The 24,163-nt window shown below is 34.7% G+C and overlaps 3 protein-coding genes across 6 annotated transcripts; all 3 read right to left on the bottom strand.

The window, feature by feature from the left end:
• Positions 1-293: 293 nt before the first annotated feature.
• On the bottom strand, positions 294-5,128 carry LOC129885582 (16 kDa phloem protein 2). Its single transcript, XM_055959910.1, has 7 exons — positions 4,846-5,128; positions 4,645-4,749; positions 4,435-4,561; positions 4,278-4,349; positions 1,300-1,345; positions 868-1,189; positions 294-772 (listed from the first exon to the last, which is right to left on the bottom strand). The coding sequence occupies exons 1-7, from the start codon at positions 4,889-4,891 to the stop codon at positions 735-737; spliced, it is 756 nt and encodes a 251-aa protein (XP_055815885.1). The 5' UTR covers positions 4,892-5,128; the 3' UTR covers positions 294-734.
• Positions 5,129-6,166: 1,038 nt separating this feature from the next.
• Positions 6,167-17,311, bottom strand: LOC129885580 (phosphatidylinositol 3,4,5-trisphosphate 3-phosphatase and protein-tyrosine-phosphatase PTEN2A). 4 transcript variants are annotated; one of them, XM_055959905.1, is made up of 14 exons: positions 16,905-17,311; positions 15,501-15,687; positions 14,868-15,388; positions 12,419-12,520; positions 12,269-12,325; positions 12,069-12,134; positions 10,385-10,561; positions 10,195-10,281; positions 10,051-10,115; positions 9,845-9,921; positions 9,455-9,501; positions 8,992-9,122; positions 7,141-7,210; positions 6,167-6,949 (listed from the first exon to the last, which is right to left on the bottom strand). In XM_055959905.1, exons 3-14 carry the CDS (start codon positions 15,288-15,290, stop codon positions 6,401-6,403), a joined length of 1,851 nt encoding a protein of 616 aa, XP_055815880.1. In that variant the 5' UTR covers positions 15,291-15,388; positions 15,501-15,687; positions 16,905-17,311; the 3' UTR covers positions 6,167-6,400. The 4 variants fall into 4 exon arrangements, with proteins under 4 accessions (XP_055815880.1, XP_055815881.1, XP_055815883.1 ...); XM_055959906.1 differs by having other exon boundaries at positions 15,501-15,662; XM_055959908.1 differs by lacking the exon at positions 15,501-15,687 and having other exon boundaries at positions 14,868-15,312.
• Positions 17,312-19,643: 2,332 nt separating this feature from the next.
• LOC129885581 (cysteine proteinase mucunain-like) lies at positions 19,644-23,793 on the bottom strand. The gene is made up of 5 exons (XM_055959909.1): positions 22,809-23,793; positions 21,514-21,749; positions 21,260-21,400; positions 20,589-21,041; positions 19,644-19,956 (listed from the first exon to the last, which is right to left on the bottom strand). The coding sequence occupies exons 1-5, from the start codon at positions 23,284-23,286 to the stop codon at positions 19,852-19,854; spliced, it is 1,413 nt and encodes a 470-aa protein (XP_055815884.1). The 5' UTR covers positions 23,287-23,793; the 3' UTR covers positions 19,644-19,851.
• Positions 23,794-24,163: the final 370 nt, after the last annotated feature.

The following is a 24,163-nucleotide window of genomic DNA, read 5'->3' as shown; positions in this document are numbered from 1 at the left end:
GGATTATTGCAGATTTCAACCTGACGTGACACGACTATCATCGAAGAGTGCATCCTTTGATTAGAGAAATAAAACATTAATTCATATAGCCGATCTCAATCTAAACTTTTTTACAAATAATGATTGTTTTTGTTGTATTCATATATTATATGGATGTTGTCAACTTGTTCAGAATTGAGACATGGATTCAAATGCAAGATGTTGAATATTTACCATTTCATATTTGAAACCAGCAAACTAGATGATCAATTACTGTCCAACAGAATTACCATTATATGATGAAAGCCATCAAATGGACTAATAAATGAGGCAAATCTATAGTATAGATATGCTTCTTCATTCAATTTATAAAGCTAGTTCCGACTGTTACTCCACAGAAATGCAACTGACTGAAGAATATTATCATCTGAATTATGTCGCGAAGTACCAATAACTCTTCTGCGATCAGTACTCAGCTGCAAGGCCTCTTTCTGACTATCAAATGCAGTTGAGTCTGACTCAAGGATTTCCTTATATCCCACGGAAGGAAAAAAACAGGCAACAAAACTAATAAACTAGTTCCGTTTCTTTCTTGAGATTGTACAGAAAACAAGCCTTGAATTTTTCGATGATTCACAAAAATAGAAATGCCAAAGGGAATCCAGTTCAGTGAAAATCTATATGCACAATTCTTTATTTTTCTCCATAAACAACGTATATTCACATTCTTCACACAAGCATGTAGGAAGGTGGACTCAGTAAGGTTGCGGAGGATATGTTCCCAGGTATGGACCTGATAAAAGTTATAAAGATGAAGAGTCAGCCCTCATAGAGAAGTTAGGAAAGAGGAAAAAAGAAGAAAATACTACGTATTACAAGCATAGTCACCTGGAGGATAAGAGTAGTCATGTGTTGGTGGTGGATAAGACACGGGAGGATATGCTGAAACTGGTGGATAAGACATGGGAGGATATGCTGAAACTGGTGGATAAGACATGGGAGGATATGCTGAAGGCGGTGGATAAGCTGGAGGGTAAGCAGTTGGTTGAGGAGGAGGATAAGGTGTTGGTGGATATGCTGCTGAATGAGGCGGGTATGCAGGATACGGAGATGGTGTTTGATAAGCTTCTATTGGTGGAGGAACAGAGTACATATGTGTATGCGGCTGTGGTGCTGTGTATGATGGAGGAGCATAACTTGTTGCTGGCTTCTGGAAATTTAAAGAGAAAACACGTCAAGGAGATATTACAGAGATATGATCCCCTCTCAGGACCAGAACAAAAAGGGGAGGAGGGCGCTATAGATCACAGTACTACTTACATTGGCATTAGCATAGAACATTATGAGCCGAACTTCTCCTGCATGCCTGTAAAAGAAGGAATAAACTTCAACACTTATGTTCCTATCTGTCAAATCCTTTAAAATCTCTCCAGTATAAGTGGTGAGACTTCAATTAATTACAACTCCGAGAGCCAAACCAAAATGACCAAAAAAATCCACATATAGAACACAGTTTCGTTCGATAGATTTAGAGAATCTCAAAGTTGAATTAATTGCTTATATAGATAGTTACAGAGACCTACATGAAGGTTTCTGTTAATCACAAGGTTCGTAGTCATGAACAAAATTTCAGGCATAATTTCCTGTACCTTGATACCTAAAATAAGTGTTTAAAATCTGAACTAGAAGAAGTGAGACAGCAAGGTTCCTCCCAGGGAGAACGAGAATAGACGGTTCATCCAGAAAATAAAGGTAGATAATCTATGGGTGGAACTCTCCTTTTTCTGCTTTTGTCCTTCATACAATAAATAACAAAAACATATTGATGTTTCACTTTACTTCTCTTCTCACATGACAGACAAGCACTCCCTAAAAGAAAATGTCCTTGTTAATTATACTGCGTAACGACTCTCTTCGGTCAATCATACTGAAATGGATAATCCAGAAAATGGAAAACTATATTTTCACTTCCATGAATCCATCAAGATTTGGCACAATAAACCTACCCACCTCCATAACACTGCTATGCCATTGCCCCATCGATCACCGAAAAGGTTTATCCCTCGGGTTGACTTCAGCTCAAATGCTAGAAGGCCTATCAAACAACTAAGATTTCTTTCCAACAATCTAGAAATATCAAACCTCAACTTTAAGCTACAACTCTGTACCTGATTTAGGTTTCTCATGTCTGCCATTATTATTCGCCAACACTTAATGCATGCCTAAAGGGATAGATGGCTCCTTGTGAAAATGACTGATCAATGACGAGGTGGGGAAGAAAAGTTCTCGTAGTGACACCCGTTCATAAAAAAAATCGAAGAAGATGACGACAGACGATAAGTTGCTAAATCTTATAAGAAAAACGAAATAACTGAGAGAAAAAGGTTTAAACTGTAGGCCCTTATGCAAAGTAGTTATAAACAGAAAGTATACAACAAGCTTATCAGTAAAATTAAGCAAGGTATAATGAAACAGTGAGTCAAATACTTCGCATGATAAGAAGTTAACTAAAATTAAGATAGACCGGTCAGTCTCTCATATCCTTTTAAGGAGGTTTGATTACATCTTCCTTGATCCTTACCAACGATAAAGTCAGCTTCAGAAGTATAAATAACAGAGAATAGAGAAGGATGACGACTATCAAAGATCGCTAAATGAATACCAACTAACTTTAACTCACTCCCATCTTGCAGGCTTTTAAAAGCAAAACAGTATGTTAATTGCCCCTTATATCATTTGATCTTAGCACAAGTGACAACAGGGGCGACTCAACATAATTGGGGGCCTAAAGCGAAATTTTGGTTAGAGGCCTAAAATATAAATAAACTTCATATGTATTTATTTAAAATTGATTTTTCTAACCGTTTAGATGCAAATTATTACTTAGTGTTTTTTTTTATATAAATGACTTCTTCGAATATTTTTTTTTTAAAAATTAATTATTAGTTTTACGTAAGATTTTATCAATTCAATGCTAAACAATATCTATAAGTAATAATTCTATAAGTAATAAGTTGACATAATTCTATAAGAAATAAGTTGATAAACTTTAAATAAATATAAGAGTTAGAACCACAGAATCTGACGCAAGAAGTTGACAACTTGGTATACCCAACTTTTGATATGTTTGTTGTAATGCTTGAAAATTTATGATGTAATAAAAAAAGAATTTGCAATTTGCTTTGTTCAATACTTTTCGACTATTAATTCATATATTTGACAAAGTATTACGCTAACTTATAAAAAAATTGAAGAAAGAGAGTGGAAAAGGAGTTTAAAAAAAGAAATAAATAATGTGAGTACTCTAACTTATCAAAAAATTGAAGAGAGTGATTAAATTCCATATGAGATGAGCTCACCTCACAGGGCATTTTCACATGTTTTATTTATTTAATTAAGAGAATGCAAGAAGGCAAATAAAGTTTTCATGATTTCATTTATTTGAATGGTGTTAAAGGAAAATAAAATAATATAATTTTTTTAAAAATATATATATTTTTTATCATAAATATTATTTTTTTCAAAAAAAAAATAATACATAATTTGTTCTTGATAAAAATTTGAGGGCCCCATAAGGCATGTGCCTTAATTTTTGAAGGCAAGAGCCGACCCTGAGTGACAATGTTTATTACTAACAGTAAGCTAATCATCTGAGATAGGCAAACAGCAAGACTGATGGAATTATTTTCTGTAAGTTTTTAATCAAGTTAAATAGTTCCTTGGTGTAGTACCAAAAATGATTCTCATATTTGTTTAAATGCAATTACATTAGCGGTCCTAGATCCTTTAGATTTCTCAATGACTTGAGGATACTTATCCTTGATCACTGTAATGTAGGGGCTTGTAACCATCTTCCATTGTTAGATTAAATCACTTTATTTACCCGTAACTAAGAATGTAGGTGTTCTGGGGTTTTCTCTTCTATGCTTTAAGTTATGCAGATCCGATCCTTCACTGTAGGCGTTCGACAGATTTTTCATTGATATGCAGGATAACTCAATCTTAAGCATCTTTTATGAAAAGACTCTTGTATGGTTTGTACATGATCACATTTTATCATTAAAAATACGGTAAAAATATCTAGCTACTAAGCTTTCTGCATTTTCTCAGACAACAACCTAAACATATTATGTGCACCTACTGACCATCACTATGTATACAAGATATTTTTATCATAATCCTATAAGTTGTGATTGGCCTTTCGAGAAATTTCCTGACAAACAATTCAACAAAATCTTAATTTACTACTATTGACTCTATGCATTCCTCTTATTATATTTAGAATCTTACAAATTTACCTGCCAGTCTTGGTCTGGATTGGCCAAGCAGTATCATCATATCCCATTGAGAGAACTTTCTGTAGTTGAATCCTAGAATTAGCAAATTGAACAAAGATTAGTACACAAACACAAAACAAGAAATATAATGAAGAAACATATATAGAAAGAAAATTACTTTCCGCTTCCGATAAGATCATCATAAGTAAGGGTATTGCTATTCCAGACCACAACATTAAACTCTCGCAATCCTTCAATGAGTGTAAACACGAATTTCTCTTGAAATGTGGGGGTTTTCCCACCATCTATATATAATTCCACAACAAATCAATAACTACAAAAGTACAAACAATTACTACATGAGATAAATTTTAAAAAATACATTCACCTGTACAAGTACGAGTTCGAAATTTGGTGCTACCATATTCAAGACAAACATAGGGATCTTGCCTTGAAATCCATTCAGTGTCTTTTAATCTATTGCAAGAAACCACTGCAAGATTTTTCAAATACCAAAAATCAATAAAAGGTAACTATAGTATACATTTTCTATGATAAAGAAAAGAAGAAAGTCAAGAAACTGAAATACCCGTGACTTCCAGAAGTTGGCCTTGGATGCCACATATCATTGACATGAAACTTCTTTTGAATTTGCCAATCAGAAAAATATGATGAATTTTATAGGGATAAAACACGAAATCAATAGAGTAGAGCGAGTTTCGTCTTTGTTTCTACTTTATAATTTTGACATAAGCTGATTGCAGTACAACACTTTAAGGCGGCGGAGATGACAAAAACATGGACAAGGAAACAGAATACTAAGTCTGTTTGTTTATCCGCGTGGCGTGACTGAGTTTCAGACACGCCTATTACTCAAATAAGTCGAACTATAGTTGTCATACCAAGCATTTACTTTATGGTAGGAAGGATTGATTTCACATACAAATTAAAAGGCAATAAATGATGGTATAACGATAAAATAGATATAAAATAATAAATTATTCATTAATTTTATAAACCTGAGTTGGATATATGGACGAAAGTAATTAACAAGGAAATTCCTACACTTTCTTCACTCTGTTATTTTTGTAGTTCCCTAAATTTAGTATCCTGACTTAAAATTACAAGATTCCAAAAATATTATAATATATATATTTTTAATTTAATATTATATTATATTCTCTGTCTTCTAATAACCCCTTATTAAAAATAAATAAAAAATACTTATTTAAAGAGTACTCAAGCATCCAATTGTATGGTGTTAAACCATAAGAAAAACAAATAACAGAAAAGAAAAGATATAAGTACTACTTTTGTGTTTCCTTTTTTAAAATAAATTTAGACCAATTCTTGATTTTTGTGTCCAATCCGTATATTTTCAATTTTATCCCTCTATTCTCTCTGCAGTGTGAGTATGCTAATTCGTAACTGCCCCAGAGTTTCAAGCAGAGTGATTAAGTCATTCCCTTTACTTTCACTCTTCTTCTTGAACAGAATGTTTTTTTTTCTTTTTTCTCTGGATCTTTTTGTCTGAGAAAAAGAATTAGGCCTAAACTACATGAAACGCAATACTTGCTGTTTGGTCCTGGTAGGAAAAGGCCAACAAAATCCAGGTTAAAAAAGTTATTGACAAATATATTTTGATAATGAATTATTGACAAGTACATTAAGATCACACTGAAAAGATTCATGTTGCTGCTTATCATATTTCTGAGCTGTATATCATGTGCTTGTTTGGGCTCACTTTTTCTTTTTCTATGAGAATACACCAATTAATTGATTAAAGCACCAGCTTTGCCAGTTCAGCCAACATTATTTTTGGCACTTAAAATCAGTGTCTTTTGATAACATTTCAAATACTTCCACTGCCTCTCAGAAAAAGGCGCCGGGTTCTTTTGAGTCATGGAAAGCAGTGTAAAATACATTTGATAATGTTCTATTAACAACTTTCAGAACGGTTTTGCAAATTTAGCACAATTTCAACCCAGGGTAATCTACGGTAGCTGTACGAAACTGATAATCAAATGCCAATCCATGAACAACTAAAATGACAACATAAATGAAATGAACAGAATCCAACAAGCTAGACCCTAGCACCCGCAAGCTATTATGTACATCTTCATGAATTTGCACACCAGACCTCTTTAGTCACTTTCATAATCCTCTTCATCACCAAATGAGAAAACAGATGCATCAGCTGCCATGACCTTGAAATCGCTCACTCCTCCAACCGAATTGGACACATCAACACTAGATGTAGCTCCGACTGAGGCATCCTTTTTGGGCTCACTGTGTACAGAGCTTGTGTCTCCCAATGAGACTTGTTCTGTCTTATGTGTCAAGCTTGATATTTTATCTGAATCGTTATTGTTCTTGGATCCACGGGTTTTTGCATCTGCAGGACCACAAACTTCAGAAGCAGCTTTAGTTTGTCCAGCTTTTGACATTCCAGTTTCCTCAGATTCATTGTCTGAGAACACATCGTCCTTGTCATTGTTCCCAGGTTTTTGGTTCATGTTACTTCCGTCAGCAGGCTCACTACCTGAGGTAGGATTAGACACGGGGGCAGGATTAGCACTTGAACTGTCAGCTGATTCTTTGGTGGCAGTTTCTGATTGTGGTTGAGCAGGAAAGGCAGCATCATAGTCCGCAAGGACTACTTCCACTTGGAAACCAGGTGATGGTAATTTTCTCTGCACAATAAGGCCATCATATAACAGTCACGAAATGAAGACAGCATATATTTGAGAGAAAAGGAGTGCTCTAAATTGTGTTAAAAAGTTTTTTGATAGTACACGCCAAGGGCCCCTACTGGAACCATTAATCTTCGAAAAATCCACTGAACCGATAAGAAATTACAGGTGACTAAGAAATTACCAATTACCTTGTCAAAACCATCAAGATCACTTGTCATCAGGACTTTCCTGTTCTCTATCATTGTTGTATTCAGCCAACTGAAAGATCAAAAGACGGATATGAGTTCCTAATTAGGAGCCTTTGCTTCCTCCTGTGTCTCACTAAGCAGAGGGGATCTAATCGAGTAAATCAAACAGAGAGATTTCACATAAATGTACTGACAAATCTCAGTTCTTCCTTTTCTCCTACTGTAAAAGTACAATAAGCTTTTGTTGATGAGTGATGTCGTAGTTTTCCCCTAAACCTTATTTCAGATTATTTTTTTCATTCTGTACAGATTTTGCTATGTGTTATCTTTTTCCTATCAGTCCAACTTGTATGGTTTCATTAAATTTCTTCTACTAGTACTCCTATAATGGAATAAAGTACTTATTTGTCAAAAGATAATACTATTTACATATAGATGGATGAGTCAAGTGTATATTATTTATGTTAATGAATTAGGGCTGTGGAATCAAGTTCAAAGTTTCCGAGTCCTATATTTGTGACCCTAACAGTCCATATTAGTCGGAATCCCAAATTGTCTACAACAACAACAACAAACCCAGTATAGTCCCACCATGTGGGGTCTGGGGAGGGTACCGTGTACGCAGACCTAACCCCCACCTTAAAAGGTAGGGCGGCTGTTTCCGAAAGACCCTCGGCTTAAGAGAGAAGAACAAGGGAGGAGAAACAAGGAAAACAAGACATAGGTCAGTAGAGTCAGACATATAGCAAACAATATAAAAATATGAATAATGAGAGCGATAAAGTCAAGGTAGGAAAGATCGGGGATAAAGGAGCATTAACTACTATAGATAAAATAGGATACCCAAAGTAAACTGGGCCAACTAATATAAGCAGTAATCTCATGCAAAAATCATATGTTAAACAAATGAGCGCGACTACGACTACTATGGAGAAAAAATAGGCCACCTAGCCCACTATCTTAGTCTGAGTCCTCCATAGCCTCCTATCTAAGGTCATGTCCTCGGTGAGCTGCAACTGTGCCATATCATGTCTAATCACCTCTTCCCAATACTTCTTCGGCCTACCTTTGCCTCTCCTGAAACCGTCCATAGCCAACCTCTCGCACCTCCGCACGGGAGCATCTGTGTCTCTCCTCTTCACATGCCCAAACCATCTCAGTCTCGCTTCCCGCATCTTGTCCTCCACCGATGCCACTCCCACCTTGTCTCGGATATCTTCATTCCTAATTCTATCCATCCTAGTGTGCCCACACATCCACCGCAACATTCGCATTTCCGCGACTTTCATCTTCTGAACATGAAGTTTCTTGATTGGCCAACACTCCACCCCGTACAATAGAGTTGGAATCCCAAATTGTCTAAGATTAGATATATTGGTGCTTTTATGCACCTTTAAGCAGTAAAATTAACTTGAAGTTTTAAGTTGAAATATACCTAATTCATTAACATAAATAATATACACTTGACTCATTCATCTATATGTAAATAGTATTATCTTTTGACAGATAAGTACTTTATTCCATTATAGGAGTACTAGTAGAAGAAATTTAATGAAACCATACAAGTTGGACTGATAGGACAAAGATAACACATAGTAAAATCTGTACAGAATGATTTCTATCATAGCATTTCCAAGAGGCGTAAAGGATGTAATAATTCAGCAATCTATAGTGCATTATACATAGGTCAATAAAGGGAAATCTGGTAGTAGCATATCCTTTTACAAGTATCAAGAGTTTCCAGGGGATACAATGGAAATTTAAGTCATAGGAATTTTTATACGACTTAGTGGTCCATGAAGCACAAAAGTAAACAATTTTCCTTCAAAATCCTCATATTAGTAATTTTACCAGTAAAAGTCTCCTTGACGGTCATGAAAATGAATTTTGAAATCCCCAGCTAATTCTGCAAGGCCAGGCTCCCCTGGAAGAGCAAAAACCACTACCCCTTTCTTTGGTGCATTGAACCAAAAATCCTCAGGCTGCAGAAAAAAACATAATAACAACAATAGTGAGAGAAACAAAGAGTATGAGCTTGAACAATTATAAATATATGTGATACCTTTGTTAGGATGATCTTTTGAGTACCACAAATAAAGTGGTATAAAGTATAAGGCTTACTTTTTAACCTCCTTAAGTATACAGATGTACATGAAACAGAGAAACAAGCTACACTACTACCTCCTGGATATCAGAACTTAATACCGCAGGTTCAATTCCACATTAAAATCCAATATTAGTATGGATATGAATGCTGTAGCAGTTTATGAATGTGTCACAGCATGACATGACACGACACATTAATTAAACCTACCGATAGATCCTTGGTTCTTGGATGTTTTTTGGATGAAAAGAGTACACCTACAGATAAATAATCCACCAATGAGAAACCATCATGAAGGAAAAACACAGAAACGATTATAATGTAAGAAGGGATTGCAAATAAAACTCCACAACTGTTAGCACAATATTAGGAAAATTCTGCATGGAACATCTTCGTAAACGTAGGTATCTCACAACTTGTTCAGCCAGCCTTTTCAGACTCCAATATGGATATCGGTTATCCAATACCAAAGTAACTCGTTACAATTATGTCAGGTTAACAATAGCAGATAGATCATCTACTGAATTAACATTGGGCGTGACCATCTATTTCTAGTAGTATAATTTCAATTTAATAATCTAGAAAAAGGATGCAAGTTACCATTATGATCAGATACGGTGATAGAAGGTCTTATCCAATAAGGGCACCTATGCAGGCGAAATCCTCTGAGCATGCACCTGTAAGAATGACGTTGACAAGGACTAAACTCAAATCGTTTCTCGTTGACCACACTTCTCTCCTCTAGCAATTGTAACCGAGTGAAAAACTGAAGGTGAATTTGAAGCAAGAAGGATCGAGGGATGTACCTGCGTCCAGGCTGGTTTTCTCCATTAAAGTACATTAAGACGCGTTCGAAATACTTGACATATCTCTAGCAGCAAAATAGCACTACACTTGTCAGTACACTATTGGAGGAGTGGAGATTTAAAAAGAGTAATATTTTAACATACAATCTGGCTCGGCAGGACTAGTCCTTTTCCGTCTACGCATCTCTTTTGATTGTAGTAATCCATAGACTCCTCTGCTGTAGGAAAGAACTGCAAGAAGATCGTGACTTAATTGTCTTTAAACTGAACAATAAGACCCCATAACAATCTGATAACTTATGAATCTAATGACAAAAAAACAAAAAAATACTACCTTCAAGTATAGAAGAAGACTAGAGATCATCAAACCAGTTCTTGCCATTCCTGCTTTACAATGCACAACCACAACATTTTCGATATCCTCCTTCAACCATGAGTATGCACTTTGACAAAACGATATAATGAGTTGAATAGGAGGGCAGTTGTGATCGTCAAATGGGAAACAAGCAACCTGTATCACACAGTTATGAAAAGAAAAATGAATCAAGAAACTTCAGAGTCGGCATCATAAAGTTAAGGGGGGATTTTTGTTGGTTTAATCAGTTGTGGTTTGCTCAAATGGGCCACCATTTGTAAGTCTTGAAAAGACAAAAACTAGAAACCATGCCGACTATTTCAGTCTGACATAATTTGGTGGGCCTACTTTGACCATTTACCCATTTTGTCGCAAACAATAGTAAGCACCTTCCCAGAAGCTATACATTATACCTCATTTAAAAAACATAAAATGACAAAGATATGTTTACTAACTTGCATCAAGTTCAGACTAACAATAAAGGGCTCAAGTCTTCATCTATCTGTAGATAAATTTCAGGAATTACCTAACCTAAAATTAAAAGGACTTGGAAAGAGTTTTGGTCTTTCAGAAGTTTGAACACTAAACCATAGAAGTCTGTTAACAGAAAGATTTTAGTAGACATTGCATACAGTTGCACTATCTACTAGCAAAGCAACCTCCCTAACATTCCACTATGTTTATGTTGGGTATGTTGCTATACTAGTTATCCAAAGGCATGTACGTTTGAACATTAAACAATAGAAGTCTGTTAACAGAAAGATTTTAGTAGACGTTGCAAACAGTTGCACTATCTACTAGCATAGCAACCCCCCTAACATTCCACTATGTTTATGTTGGGTATGTTGCTATACTACTTATCCAAAAGCATGTACTTTTTTTTTATAACTGTGTGCCGGGGCTAGCTTTCGTGCACCTTGACTAATTCCACGGGATACCTGTCACTTCCCACTAGCAACATGTACCAAGTAACTCAGCCCACCAAGGCTAGGCCACATGGGAACATTCAGAAGAAATCACCTAGTGGTCATTGAAGTGGGTATTCTTAGGTTCAAATCCCAACAGAGACAAAAAAAACAAGTGTATCATTTATCAAAAGCTGATTATTAAAGTTAGGAATAGCCATTAAAAACGGTGACCTTATTGATCTCAAACGTGTATTAGAAAATTACTAAGCTCACCACCATCATGCACTCCATCAATTATCTCCCTTTTATATCACACAATCTAATTGGAAATAAGACAAAAATTGCATGTCATACTAGTTGTAGCTCCCAAAACGAAAAAAGAAAAGGACATTAGCTGTGTTTGGTTGTACCTACGAGTTAATCTAATAGGGTGTAATATTTTAAGCAGAATTCGAGTTATTCATATCATTTTGCGCGAGGAGTGTGAAACCTTTTGTAACTTCTTGAACCACTGAAAATATGTTGTTTAGAGTGGTTGCTTATGCAACTGGAGTGAAGTAATTTATATTTCTCATCTTCCTCCAAAAAAAATTATAATTCTCATCTTCCTCAAAAAAATTATAATTCTCATCTTCACCATAGCATTCAAGGAGAACAAAGGTAGGGTATATGTTTACCAAATTAGGTGCAACATACAAATGAAAGTCAGGAAAGTGAACAGGAAAACTAAAAGAGATGAAAGAATGGAAACACACCTTTCCCTCAAATAGAGAAGCATCATACAATCTTTCCGCACAAAGATTGTATACTTTGTATTTATCCTACAAGACCAAAGTGATTGAATATACAGAGTATTTCAAATATAGCAATAAAATAGAAGGATAAGTGGCTTTCCAGAGACTGGCCCAACTGAAATTGAAATAGACTACTTTGCACGAGATCTCAAAATTATTACCTTATGATGAGTTTCAAAGAATTTAATTACTTCTTCCATGTGGTTTCTGTAGAACCCCTGAATATCAAATTTCATGTAATCAAATTAAAAATTAACCACATAACATGATAATTATTTGACTTCAAGCAATGAAGAATAAAGCTTCCTGACCTCAACATAGCCAAAAAGGCCAGAGCTCATGTCACCAGCAGGGAAGCCCATGGCAATTATATTCTCTGTTATGTAGGTCAAGTCTAAATCAAATCCTCCTTCCTGGTAAAAGAATACTGCCACATTAATATATGAAGATAAAAATGTTTTTCATAAGAAAAATGTCTACTATATCAATTAAAAGCTTAACGCGTAGAGAAGGGACAACTTCTATTTGTTTGGTTATATAGCTCTTCAACCTGTCTCCTCATGTGCGAGTCTGACATAGGCCAAGCAAGTGGTCATAGGTGCCGCAGAGATTCACATCTAAGTTCTTTGCCAACTCTAATACCACATTGAATCATGTGACCAACTCAACCGAAATGCTTAGGCTATTAAAGAGGAGATCATTTTATTTAGGGTTAATTATATTAAAGAACCGCTCGGCTATTTTATTTACAAGAAACATGGCCAAATTGGCCATCGGCCATAGATTCTTCTTCTTCCTTCCACTTTAGCCATTAATGGCATCTCTTCCTTATTCCTTATTCCTCCTCCTCCTCCACCCCATTCTTCTTCTTCTCCTCCTTCTACTTCTTCTTCATCATCATCTTCTTCTTCTCCTCCTCTTTTTCTAAAAAAAAATTGACGTACCTCAAATGTAAATCGTTTCGAGCGAATTATCTATCAAAAGACTCGAAACAACGAGAGGATTTAATAACTAAATTTTGGGACTGTTTAGAGGTGATTTTGAGTGGATTATCTTCTTCGTCTTCTCCTCTTTTTTTTTTAAATCCACGTACCGAAAACATGAACGGTTTTGAGCAAATTATATATCAAAAGACGCAAAACATCGAAATGATTTCATATCTAAAATTGAGGCTGTTTCGAGGTGATTTTGAGTTGATCGAGAATGAATAGTCAGTGTATACTTCATATATAGTTAAAATATATTCAACTTTTTAAGTGCATCATAAGGTATAGTCAGTGTACAACTCACGTATACGTAAGCTATATAGTATAGTCACTGTATACTTTCTATGACTTTTGACAAACTATATTGTATAGTCAGTGTATACCTGTTATAACTTTTGACTATTTTTTATGTAAATAAAACATGGCTATATTTGTCGTAAACTAATTACTTTATTGTATATATTTGAAACTAGCCCTTTTATTTATTTTAGGTCTGCAACAATATAAACACAAAATATCTAAATAGGTAAATGCAAGTTAATTTAAGGTGCACAAGAAGAATTCTTGTGAAAATCAAAATGATCAAGAAAGCTAATATTTACAGAACAGACAAAGAAGCACTCCTGCTCACACCCAAAAAGTTCCATCCCTAGAGGATTCAATCTTACCATGAACATGGCAGGTATCAAGTCCTTTTAATTTCAAAGAACATATCTTATGGTCTTTCAGCTTCAATAGAAGTGACTACTGTATTCCAGGTAACACATTGGAGAGGATTATTTGATTTATTTATCTAAGGTCTGCAGTATGCAACAATATGAACGTGAAATATCTAAAGAAGTAAATGCAAGATGCTTTAAGGTGCACAAGAAAAATTCTCACAAAAATAAAAATGATAAAGAAAGCTAATATTTATAGCACAGATCAAGATGCACTCCCGCTCCCACCGAAAAAGTTCTATCCCTAGAGGATTCAATGGTAACAAACATGGAAGTGATCACCATATTGCAGGTAACCCATTGTGTTGGCACTAGAATATTGTTATATTTTTAATAGTACAGACCATTTGTATTTATTGTAACAATCCTTCTTACTACTTATCATCCACCTCAAGGACGACATCACACCGTCAATAGTTCACACGAAGGCATATAACAACATTCATGATCCCTACAATTGGAGACCAAGAAAGATGTGATGGCATCACAGAGTCATAAAAGAATGGAGTTAGTGGATCTTAATTACTGAGTCTTGCATAGATATACATTATCCTATTACAGTGTTGGCAGTGTTTTAACTACAGACTACATACAAATGTCTGGCAAATAAAGGGAAGCTCAACATATTCCTTCCAAGTACAACATAGTTGAAAATCGTCTACAATGACGTTACACTTTCTTTAAGAAGAAAATCACGCCCATTTCAATGCAGGCTTACATCGAACTTCCAACAACCCAAAGAGCAGTGTATCAACTCTCACATAGTGACGTAGGAAATAAGTGTGTATAACATTTTGTTCAATTTCCGTAATACAGATGCAAGTTGATTGAGATAGATGATAAAAATACAAGTAACTGAAAAGTTTAAACGAGTGTGGCAGAATTAAACCAATCAACTTAAGAATACAAACCACAATGGTTCTTCATAGTAGGAAGAGAGGCAAACAACAATATTAAGGTGTTTTAGTAGTTGATGATCTTCTCATATGGAAAAAATATAAGAATGAGGAGAATATTTGAATCATTAACAGGAAAAAGAAAAAAAAAAACCTTACCTGGTATCTTCTCTTATTCTGGGATACAACATGTCGCGCTTTAACCTGCACCGCCTTCACTGCATTCTTCGAAGAGTCAACCAATCCTTTGGTGAATGTTCCAAATAAACTGGTTGGCGATGTTGATGTTTCACCATGATGTTCATCTGTAGGAGATTTAGGGGACAGACGCATTCCGAGCCCACCAGTTAAACGAGCAAAGGTTGATTTGGAAGCATTTCCGGGTGATTGTTCATCTTGGGACCCAGTGAACGGTTGTGGAATTTTTAAATTTTTTGCCCATGACGAGATGCCTGAAGTAGAGAGCTTTGAAGGCACCTCTTCTGGTGACTGAACCGGTGCAGACTCCACTGCAGTAGATCTTGCTACATTTGATGTTGTAACAGGTTGTGAATTTGATAGATCAGCAGATCCAGAATCCATTACACTGGGCCAAATTTCTTCACTGCAATGACAGATTATCAGGCATCAGCAAACATGGACTGGAATACCTCGCAGCTTAAGTGGGGTTCATCAAGAAGCTGCATAGAAAAAATTCCGATGTTGATACACATTAAATCATACAAACATTTATGCATTTGCATATTTTTTACTAAATCAATATCCATCTATCAAACAACATTGAGATCTTACATTTTCATAAGAATATATATTACATTAAACATTCAAAAAATCAAGCCAGCTATCACAACACACAGCATTCTTCTCTACACCGATACATCTATGCACATCAGGAACATATATCTGTGGTCATCCTTATCTGCGTATGTGCTAGTGAGTTGGTGACAGGGACTCCTGCATACACAAGCAAGGTGGAAATCTACAATGACAAAGATTAAGGTTGGAAATTGAGTTGATTTCATCAGCAATCTAGTAATTCACTTAACACAGTAATAAGTCACCTTAGATGATAACTCAAAATTTCACTCCATCTATCCTCTTCATTCAAAAAAAAAACTTTGTACTTGCACAATCAATGACTTCGCAAGGACTTCTATTAATTTTTATGTTCAGTAATAAGATTGTAATACTCAACTGTTTCCAGGAAAATAAAAAAATTCTGAAACCACTCTATCTTCACAGATGTTTACTTTGCATCATATTTCTTGATAGACCGTCATTACTTTTACGCTATTCCTTTTCTCTCTATCTTTTTCTTGTTACCCGAGAATTCCCCGATGGACAAACTATTCCTTCATCCCTGCATGCTCAAAATCTGGATAATTCCATGAGACCCTGATTTATTTACATCGTTTAAACATAATATCTTTGTCAAGGAAATAAAATCTTCTCTTGTGGGCAATCATTCAAGAAATCACCACACAAGTTCCAAGCCCAAAAACCCATTCCCCTTCCATCATTATACCTCAACTTCATGTTAAACACAGAGTTCCCCTACCACACATGAACGAACACTCATTGTTCAACAAACCCCTCGCTGTGCAATTATACAAGTGTTTAGTTCAGTGATCATTGACGGTGTGATTGTCCGATAACGGACCATTCAAGTTCTAAGGCATACAAATAAGAACAAAATACAAACAAATCTTTTATCATATAGGTATTATATTGTGTAAATGAGATTTTTTTTTTGGATGACTGTTCCAGACCAATATCGCGCATCTCGATTAATTCCACGTATACCTCTCACCTCCCACCAACAACAAGGTTATAGAAAGAATCACCTGTATTTTTGTCTCCTATAGAATTTGAACCTAAGACCTCAGGCTCTCAATCACTTCATTGACACTAGGCCATATGGCCACACCCTTGGGTGCAATTACTACCTAGTGTAATGAGAATTATCTATACAATTAATAACAGAACTATACACTAAAAGCTAGAATATATTTCATTGCCACATAGAGAAACAAACAGTGATCTAGAAACTACCATTAAGTCAACTAGCAAAAAATCCAAAACTAACTTTCATCCACCGATTTGGACAAACTAATTCACCGATCCGCAATATTCAGCGAATTGGAAAGTGCTGAGTAACAAATTAAACACACAGTAAGGTATATGTAGATGCTTAACTCAAAACAGGCGGAGGCGGCGACGAGAAGTGGAACAGCTTGGAATCAGAGCCAACAGCGACGGCGTCGTATTTTATCTCCAACTTGTCTGACAGCGAAGAGAAATAGAACAACTTGGAATCGGAGGCAACGGCGTCGGTCGGTTTTGCACGGCGGCGTATTGTGTCTCCGACTTGTATGCTTTAATTAAACGTCTTAGTTTCGTCTCTATCGTGAAGATGAAAGGAGACTCTTTGACAGATCGAAACAAATCCAATGAACTTTGCAATATTTATCCAGAGATCCTTACACTTTCAGTTATTTTCTTTTCTCCCTCATTACGTCGTTACGTATCTAAACATCTGACATTTGGCACTTTGTTCCTAAAAGCTCCCTCTTTACTCTTCAGTGCACTACCCTTTATTAGTAAAAGAAAAAGAGAACTTGAGATATCTGAAATACTACTATATCGAGATCTTTTTTTTATTATAAAGAATTTGGAAATAATCTGCAAGAAGTTTGTATACGATTTTTTTAAAATCCAAGTTATGAAACATTATTTATATTAGTTTCTCTAATTAAAAAAAGATAAAAGAAATATTTATAAAAAAAATCTCGTGGTAACACTCTAGATACTTCTAACTTGAGAGAAGCAAAGATTCGTTAAAAAAATGTTTATAAATATGTAGTTATACGTTCTATTAATTTTTTTTATTAGAAAACTTATCCACTTAACATAATGAAAATTTATTTAATTTAAATTAACAGTGTAGATTCTTTGTGGCAAGTACTTTACTTTAAGTAATGAAAGATTATTTACCATTCTTAACAAATAGGGCAAATAGCTTTTTTGGTCTTTGAGTTATTGTTTTATTCCAATTTTGATCCTTATATTATTTGGTTAAGCACATCAAATCTTTAATCAACTTAAATGTGTGTTTTTGTTCCTTTTAGCTAACCGATATTAAATAGTTACAGAAATAGAAAATCTAGCACTACTTTATTAAAAGAAAAAGAAAAATAAAGAAGAGGAATAAGTAAACAGAAAGGAAGATTGATTTATTAGGTTAACTTTTTACTATTTAACCTAATAAACATTTTTATAGTTAAAGAAAATAGAGTTGGGAGAACAAAATTCATTAGCCAACCCTACCCCATGCCAGTATTTTTTTTCTTTTTTTAAAGTATATTTTTTAAGCACAAATTTTGTTAACTATTTAATAACTGACAACTTAAAATAGTATCATCACATATTTAGGTCAATGTGCTTACCCAAATAACATGAGGATCAAAATCGGAATAAATTTAGATTAATTGAAGATTTAATATGGCAATAGAACATCAGGACTTAAAGAAAAATATATGTACTTTTTAATCAAGAAATATATGGTTAATATAGGAGAAAAAAATGAATACACTTTTTTCAGAAGAGAAAGTGCAACAAAAATAATATAAAAAAGAGATAAGTATTAAAAACACACCTAATTTATTCATTTTGTTTGAATTTCATACCTAAACTATTGAGAATGTGAGTTTCATAGCTAAACAATCACTTATTAGTTTAAGAAACACATCTCTCTCTTTTATTATACTCTCATCATAGTGCATGTACTACACTCTCTCTTTCATTTAAAAAAAATTATCGCATCACACTCCACATGAATAAAATATTTCACCTTCACAAAAATCTAATAAATTATTATAAGTTAAATATTAAAGTATTACTATATCGCCGCCCCCCTCCAAAAAAATCATAATTATAAAATAATATTTTTCTTATCCCACACCACCATTTTCTCTCACCATACCTCCCCCCCCCTCCCCCGAATTTTTAGTTTTATTTTTAATTTTTAAAATTCTTTTATAAAATTTTTTTAAAAAAAAATTCTTAGTTCATCCCCCTCCCCCTTCAAATAATAATTTAGATATTAATTTTTTAAAAATTTATATCCCGCCCCACCTAATCCTCCGCTTTCAATTTTTTTAAAAAAATTGTGTTAGAAATATACATATGATTTTAGAAAAATATTTTTTACTTGCCGCAAGACTTTTCTTAAAATATAATTTTTATTTTTGTTATATTTGATATGCAAGTAGAAAAAAATATATTTTCCTAAAAATATATGTACATATCTAACTCAAAATAAAAATAAAAAAAATAAAAAATAAATTAAGATTAGAGGGTTAGATGGGGTGCGTATAATTTATTTTTTTTAAAGATTAAAATAATAAGATTTTTTTAGGAAGAAGTGGGGGAAGGGTGAAGTATGATTTTTTTTTAAAATATTTTATATAAGAAATTTTAAAAAATAAAAGGATGGGGATTGTCGCGGAGGAAGGACTGGTGTAGTGGGTGAAAAAAATATTTTAAATTTAATTTTTTAAAAATAATTTCTTTTTTTGGGATAAAAATAATTTAGTCTTTAACTTTTAATTAATATTAATAATTTATTTAATTTTTGTCAACATGAAATATTTTATCCATGTGGCAAAATTTTTGCAAAAAAATAAAGAGAGCAGAGAGTGCATTACACACACCACTGAGATGTGTTTCTCAAATTAATAAGTGATAATTTAGGTATGAAACTCACACTTCTGATAGTTTAGGCATAAACTCAAAAAAAAGAATAGTTTAAGTGTATTTTTAACACTTGTCTCTGCAAAAAATGTAAATTGAAAAGGGCAGAGCTTACCTTAATTTTGAAGCACAGTTTATCCAATTGATGGGATTTTTAAGCTTATAAAGAAAACAATTCCAATATCTATCAATCAGTACTTAGAATTTTCATTCAGAAATTTAAAGATGAATATTTACACATTCTAAAATTTGTCCAAATAATAATTAAAAAACATTACTAACTAAACCAATTAACATATGACAGAAACATGCATTCTGCCCGAGGCCACATATTGAACAGCTCTCCTAAACACGAGCATTTTGCCTTTTTCACCTACAGTTTATAAATTACTCAAGCATAACTCACTTTCCTGTTAGTTTTCATCCCTGACCAGTTTACTCTAGCAGTAGCAGGCCCTCGCTTCAACGCTTTCACCTTCAATGGATTATCCTTGCTCTGTCACATAAAAAAAAACAAATTTGTGATAAGTAATCTTGAGTTGAACCCTGATAATCTTCCGGAAATAACTTCTCTACCTTCACGAGGTAGTGATAAGGTGTGCGTACACACTCTACCCTCTCAAACCCACACTTAGTGGGATTTCACAGGGTATATTGTTGTAATCTTGAGTTGAACATTAACAGTTCTTTATACAAGAGCAACGTAAAGAGCAAAATGAGTGAATTTGCACCCTGAAGGGTGACCTAAGGGCTAATAAAACTGTGAAAAATCGTGAGATGAGGGTTCAAGTTATCGCAGGAATAACAAAAGGTTAGGTAAATTCTTCTCATTTATTTAAGTCTTTGAAGGATGAGTAGATTAGCAGAAACTTGTGTTGGTGATAGGCATCAACTACTCAATGAAATTGTCTAGGTAAGCACAAGCTAACCTGGACACTAACATTATTAAAAGTAAACTACTCCTGTTCCAAATTATTTGTAGTTTTTTGCTTCTCGAGATTCAAACTATGTGAACTTCCAACCACCAATTTGACAATGTATATTTTCATCATACTTGACTCTAGAAGAAAAAACGGACCTATTTTGGGACGGAGGGAGTAAGGTGAGTAGGAGGGAGGAAAATCTTACCATTTGACAAGTGCCTGCATTAACATCACAGACAGGATAATCATGTGGACAGCAGCTGTAGTTGTCATCACAGCAGGTAGCAGACTCGTAAGGACAACATCCCCAGCCAAAACAGAATTCGCCATACTTATAAATGCAGCAGCAAGTAGTGTCCTCAGGGCAGCTATAGTACTCGTCGCAGACAGTTGATGGTGTTACAGGACTAGGAGGAGATGGACCGGGATTAGGAGGATTCACGCCATTCTTAAGAGGGTAAGAGGGTTCCATTGCAATTCCACACTTTCCGCTAGTGCTATTAGCAAAATTGCGCTCAAGCCTAATGTATCCACTTTCTCCCCAGTTAGGACCCCATGAATTCCTCACAATCCAGTAATCTGAACCATTATCTATTCCGTAGCCAACTACAACAACACCATGGTCTAGTTGTGTTCCACAATATCCAGTAAAAACACCCTGCATGATTTGAAGGAAAAAAGAAGTGTAAATGAGTATGGTAGTTTTTTAAGTAGAAAAACAAGGCGTTAGAAGCCGTGTTTGCAGATTAGGCATACTAGATTTGCAATAACTAATCCAGAATTTAGAGTGCACAAACAATATATATTTTCAGAACTAGACGCTAATCTTGATCCGCCCACATACTAAAAGGTACATAAAGAGAATTGTTCTCATACAGAAGAGTAGTGTTGGAAAGCTCTGCCACCAGCTTCAATAGCAACACTAACTGGTTGATTTGCCAGTGCCTTCATCAACGACTTCTCGTCGTTTACAGGAACATCTTCATATCCATCAATGGAGACAACCCGGGCATTTTTCTGAAAGACTAAAATTTGTTAGCAGACCCTCAATTACATACTATATAAAACTTACATTGTGAAAGACATGAGTAATATTTTGGATGTTTTCTAGAGAGTATGGTCTAACATACCCTGTTAGAATCACAAGTACCATCTTTGGCATGGTAAGGATAGTCATCTTCAGTGTCAATGCCACCGTTGTTTTTGATGAATTCAAAGGCGTAGTCCATGAGACCACCATTACAGCCCTGGTTATAACTCTTGTCACAATCAACAAGCTCTTGCTCTGATAGGGAAATTAATTCACTGGTTACAATTTGATTTATTCCTTCAACAGCACCAACCGTCGAGAATGCCCAACAACTCCCTTCATAAGAAAAATATTCAACTTCAGTCAAAATGATGACCATACATAACACAGATATCTCACATGCTCAATCGACATATGGACTTCATCATAATCAAAGGTAGATTAAACAACAATCACCTAGGAGATTAAGTTAAAATTTATAGAGTAACACCTAGTATATCCAAATATATCTTCATGGCTTAGGCTTAATTTATATCATAAAATTATGGTCAATTCAGATTTAGAATCTTCATGCTTGCTGATTACACCCGTATCATAGACCTGCCCTTTAAAACAACTTAGCAAGTTTAACGAAATTTTGTTTATAGTATGTATATGTAATATATCAAAAATATACACCTATATCTTTTTGTATTTACCCTGTCTATGGTGACAGGGAGAGAACACTAGCATCCAAAGCAAATAAAAATTCCAATTGGCACTTTACTAAATCAGGATCTCAGCTTTGACTGTACATTTTCATGAAGATTAACTAGCAGACACAGCAACAACTTATTTTTCTAGTTAGGGTGAAGTCATTAAGCAGGATATGACGACGTAACTTCAGCTCATTGTGGATATGACCCTTGACAGGAGGCTGTGGAGGTCGAGAATTATGATAGAAGGTTAATAGGTGCTCGACTCCTTTGCTTTTGCTTTTCCATTCCCATTCCCGAAGTAAGTATTAGTATCAGTCTTGTATTCTTGTATTCCTACATTTCTTTGCTTTCACACTTCCATTCCTAAAGTTAAGTATTAGATTGTCTTTTTGAGATAAGAGTCTATAGAAAACAACCTCCGTGTCTTCTCAAGGCCGGGGTCACAAACCCCAATTACACTGAGTTTGTTGTTGTTCCCGAAAAGAATCTCAGATACCTAAAATACGACAGAATAGGTCAAGCACAACATAAAAATCAAAACTTTTGACCTAACCAAGACTCTTGTGAACCCTCCATTGCAAGTATCTTCCTCCTGGTCCCACTCCGAAAACAGAGTAAACGAACAACAGCAAAAATACATGTTTACCATAAAAGAGCAGAGCTTTCCTTCATTTGAAAGAAAAAGAAAAAAACTCACCGCATTGGCCTTGATCTTTTACAGGGGCAACGGCGCCTTTCTCTCTCCAATCAACGGATTCCGGCAACTCTTCGCCGGCCTTAAAAGCGTAACGCTCGCTTTTAGGGTTCTTCAACAGCCTCGTCTTTCTGTCTAACCGTCCACCCACGAACACAGCACGGTACTCCTCGTTGGTAAGATCAGAAAATCGATTCAACCCAAGTTTATACGGTCTGGTCTCAGCGTTTTGCTCATCGATGAATCTTAAATTATCCTTAAAAATCTCAAATCTTTTCTCCTTTTCTCCAATGGCATTGTAATTCTTTCCGTGCTTAACAATCCAAGATTCGTACAATCCCTTAACTTCATCGTCTGTACGATAATGGGTTGTCCCTAAATCTCCATGCTTTTCATCATAACTGATGATAGACATGTCAAGAGCAGATGAAAGGACAAAGAATGTAAGAAGAAAGAACAAGAAAGGCCTGAAAAAATCCATCTTTTTAGGTGGGATTATTGGAGAGAATGGTGACAAGTCTTTATAGAGGGAAATAGTATTGGAGAAAGAAAGAGAGGTAGAAACAAGAATAATGCGATTAATGTGTAATATTTATTTATTTAGAAAAGATGGTGGAATGGTAAAGAGAGAATATATGAATTTGAGGATATCTGGGGTTCTGTCTATATACATAGAATCCACCTCCGTTTAAATTGGGAAAATTAAAAGTTTCATGCCATTCGTGAATTGTGTGAAAGTTTTAAATGACCTACTAATCCTACCATTGATAGGATTATTATGAAAATCTTAACCATTCACATTGTTGTTGAATTGTAATTATCCAAAGTTAATCACTGTTAAGATATTTTTCCTTTCATTACGTAAGTATTACTTTTGCTTTCAAATTCAAATTTTGCTTCTATAGTCTATACTGCTTTATTTTCATGTTTCCTACTCTTTTTTTTGTTAGCGGATGATTTTACTCAATTTATGATCGGGGATTTGAATTTAATGGATTATAGACATATGATTTAATTAAAGGTCTGCTTATATAAACACAATATAATTTTATAAATAGAGTCTTGGATTGACTACTTCTATATAGTCTTACGGTAAGACTATATAGAATATATGAGAAACTTTTGGGAATTAACGAGCAATTACGTGCATATATCGAAAATTGCTCAATAGAATAGGAAGATGATACTATAAAAGAAGAATATAAGTAATGACTTTACGGTTCTTCCCTTTTCTTCTAGCCCACGTATTCCTTTCATAGTTGAACTGACTTGACTCACTCTTTTTTCCTTTGTGTACTTATTTTTCAGTTCATATGCATTTTTAGTAAGTTAAGATCCCCTTTTATTCAAGAGTTTTC

The sequence above is a fragment of the Solanum dulcamara genome, chromosome 4 (assembly GCF_947179165.1).
Source record: "Solanum dulcamara chromosome 4, daSolDulc1.2, whole genome shotgun sequence".
In the NCBI taxonomy this organism is placed as follows: domain Eukaryota; kingdom Viridiplantae; phylum Streptophyta; class Magnoliopsida; order Solanales; family Solanaceae; genus Solanum; species Solanum dulcamara.
This window is presented reverse-complemented; position numbering and strand designations above follow the sequence as displayed.

Coding starts and splice junctions, on each gene's coding strand:
- LOC129885580 (XM_055959905.1), bottom strand. CDS start 15,290: ATGGATTCTGGATCTGCTGATCTATCAAATTCACAACCTGTTACAACA. Junction 12,135..12,268: donor TCTTTGAAACTCATCATAAG/GTAATAATTTTG, acceptor TTGGTCTTGTAG/GATAAATACAAAGTATACAA. Junction 6,950..7,140: donor ATCTTGATGGTTTTGACAAG/GTAATTGGTAAT, acceptor CTTATTGTGCAG/AGAAAATTACCATCACCTGG.
- LOC129885581 (XM_055959909.1), bottom strand. CDS start 23,286: ATGGATTTTTTCAGGCCTTTCTTGTTCTTTCTTCTTACATTCTTTGTC. Junction 21,042..21,259: donor CTTTCCAACACTACTCTTCT/GTATGAGAACAA, acceptor CAAATCATGCAG/GGTGTTTTTACTGGATATTG. Junction 19,957..20,588: donor ATGCAGGCACTTGTCAAATG/GTAAGATTTTCC, acceptor TTTATGTGACAG/AGCAAGGATAATCCATTGAA.
- LOC129885582 (XM_055959910.1), bottom strand. CDS start 4,891: ATGTCAATGATATGTGGCATCCAAGGCCAACTTCTGGAAGTCACGG. Junction 4,750..4,845: donor CCAACTTCTGGAAGTCACGG/GTATTTCAGTTT, acceptor AAAATCTTGCAG/TGGTTTCTTGCAATAGATTA. Junction 4,350..4,434: donor GATCTTATCGGAAGCGGAAA/GTAATTTTCTTT, acceptor TGCTAATTCTAG/GATTCAACTACAGAAAGTTC.